Raw genomic sequence first — 2,500 nt, forward strand, 5'->3', positions numbered from 1 at the left:
AGGTGGCTCGAACCCAAGACCTTTCGATCCGAAAGCGAGTGTCTTACTACAAGACCACATAGCCCAACAACAGTAAAAGGCAATTATAATAATAAATATCCTAATGATAACAGTCCGGATTGTAAAGGCCAGATTTGAACTATGGCCGACAAGACCACATAGCCGAACACAAATTTTGTAGAAGAAGAAACACCTCTTCGGAAAGAAAAAAAAAATAGAATTAAAAGTAAATCACCTTTTTGGCCAAGATGACCCTCATCAACCCTTGAGCACTCTGCACAGACGCCGTGCTCCTAACGGACGACCTGGTCGCGTCGTCACAGATCCGGGCCATCAGGGTATACCTGACTTCAAAGGTAAACCCGTTGTTGGGGTCTTCGTGGTGGAAACTGGAAGGAATGCTGGATGGAAGCTTCACTCTGAAATATGTACAAACGGGTGTTTCTATAAATAGAACGAAGTTGACATCACTCAGGTCTTTGTTATTGTTTTTTTTTTGCCATTCAAAAAAGTGAGTGGAGCAGGCACTTATGTTGGTAACAACAAGATATGAAGTGAGTAGAAAAGTGCCAGAAGACAATAGAGAATATTCTCTATTGTCTTCTGGCACTTTTCTACTCACTTCATATCTTGTTGTTTTTTGCCATCCGCGTTATGAGTAATTCTCATTAAATCGTATTAACCAGACAATAAACGTCCAAGGTTACACACAGTTTATGTTTGAGAGCGTCCATAAAGGGAGTACACCTTCAAAGGACACAGTTGACCGAAAGTAACGAGTGGTTGTGTAACACCAAAAAGCCATGTGGCTTGGACCACGTGGTTTTGTATGTAATGGCTGTGTCACTGTCTCAACGCTCATGAATTAATTAGTAGGCTGGACTCGCAATCTGAAAAGGAAATTTGTGTTTCAAACTCATTTTAATAAAACGATTACATCAACGTTTTCGTCTCATTGAGATGTTAAAAATGATATCAAGAAAATCGGCCAATAAATAAAAAAGTTCTTTTAAAATGCTAAGATAAAGAAAAACAATTTTTTAAATCAAATTTATTCGTAAAACAGTTGGTTTTCAACCGATTTTTTCTGAAATAAGAATCAATGTTCTTCTTTTTTTAAAGCTGATTTCAGCAATGTGGCTTTCAAATTCCTCAGAACTATATTTTTTACTTTTAGATTTTAGGTATTAAGCCTACTCGAAATAGCGTTACATTTTTGCATAACAATAGCGGCGTAATCCATGGAAGGGAGTAGAGTCGGCCGGTTAGAGAGCATGTGATTGGTCGAAGACTTGGGACACTCGACTCACAATTCTACACGAATGGATCGTGTCGGTAGATCAAAGAAGGTGGCATTTTTATTTACCAACCATCTTTCTTGATACTATACATTACTATACATATTACACAAAGTAATGATTCACATCAGATACTCGGAAGTTCCCATTATTACAATAAAATTGATACCACAAATGACAAAATCGACCAACAAATAAGGGGGTTATAAATTATTCATAATAATTTTTTAAGTTACAATAATTGTCAATGAAGTCATTTTTTATCACCAAAGTCGTAATTTTTGTCCGATTTCTACCAAACAAAGTGCAATGTCAACTATTTACACTCGCGAATAAAAAAAGGATCAAATAGCAATTTCTATAATATATTTTAATGTTGTCCCAAAATGATAAAAATCAAAGCACAATTATTCCTAACAGTTTCCATCTTCTAACGTGAAGGACAGGCTCTCCATCTTCGTTCTGAATTGTTGTGACGAGAGAACGGGAAAGACAATTTGATCACGTGATCGTTCGTCCAACCTGACGAGTGCAATCGTTAACTTGGTAATAAAACGTCAGGCCCAACGAGTAGTATACTCATATCTATTTCACGCAACATAAACCGGGATACATTGTAAGGGTGTAATAGTAGCCTTATTTTTTCAGATTTGAGCTTTTTAACTAGCGCAATGCGGTGAACTACATGGCGAAAATTGAATTTTAAGTTAAAATTTTTAAAATATTTCATTTCACTTTCAGCCCCTGGCGAATTTTTAATATTTCTTCATAATAACCTATAAATGTGGGCAAAACCTATCTACATATTTCTGGATATAAATAAATTCTATTATTACCATCTATATCATCGAAAAGTAATTGATCACAGTTGATGGAAAATGACCACTCACCTAAATTTAGACGTGTAGTGTCCAGCGGTCAGCAAAGATGTCCACGCGGAGTCCCCAGTACCGATGACGTAGGTGTGTTTGTAAAGGTACGTCTCCTTCAAGGTTTTAGGCATCCCGTCCTTTTGATTGCGTATCGTCATGTGACCTTGACCCAGAACAACCAGCTCTACGAACCGAATCTCAAAGTTTTGTTTCACAATAATCTTGATCGCCCCTGAGACTTCCTCTCCGGGTCGGTACTGGTAATTTTCCACTTTCTCCGTTTCGATATCGAAAAATGCGATGTAGTCTTCTTTCATATCGACGGAGCGG

General features: G+C 37.4%; 1 protein-coding gene across 3 annotated transcripts in view; it reads right to left on the reverse strand.

Annotated features, from left to right (window-relative positions):
• The window catches only part of LOC144959459 (uncharacterized), a 52,945-nt gene that overhangs the window by 13,980 nt on the left and 36,465 nt on the right, over positions 1-2,500 (reverse strand). For all 3 annotated transcript variants that reach the window (XM_078892054.1, XM_078892056.1, XM_078892055.1), the window contains 2 exons: positions 2,189-2,500; positions 236-419 (listed from right to left, as the gene is read on the reverse strand). The exon at positions 2,189-2,500 is cut by the window's right edge and continues 1,321 nt beyond it. In XM_078892054.1, the coding sequence (XP_078748180.1) occupies positions 236-419; positions 2,189-2,500 (496 nt within the window). The remainder of the gene's footprint in view (positions 1-235; positions 420-2,188) is intronic.

This window comes from Berghia stephanieae, chromosome 14 (genome assembly GCF_034508935.2).
Source record: "Berghia stephanieae isolate SIO BIC M18660-M18661 chromosome 14, UCSD_Bste_1.3, whole genome shotgun sequence".
Taxonomy (NCBI): Eukaryota; Metazoa; Mollusca; class Gastropoda; order Nudibranchia; family Aeolidiidae; genus Berghia; species Berghia stephanieae.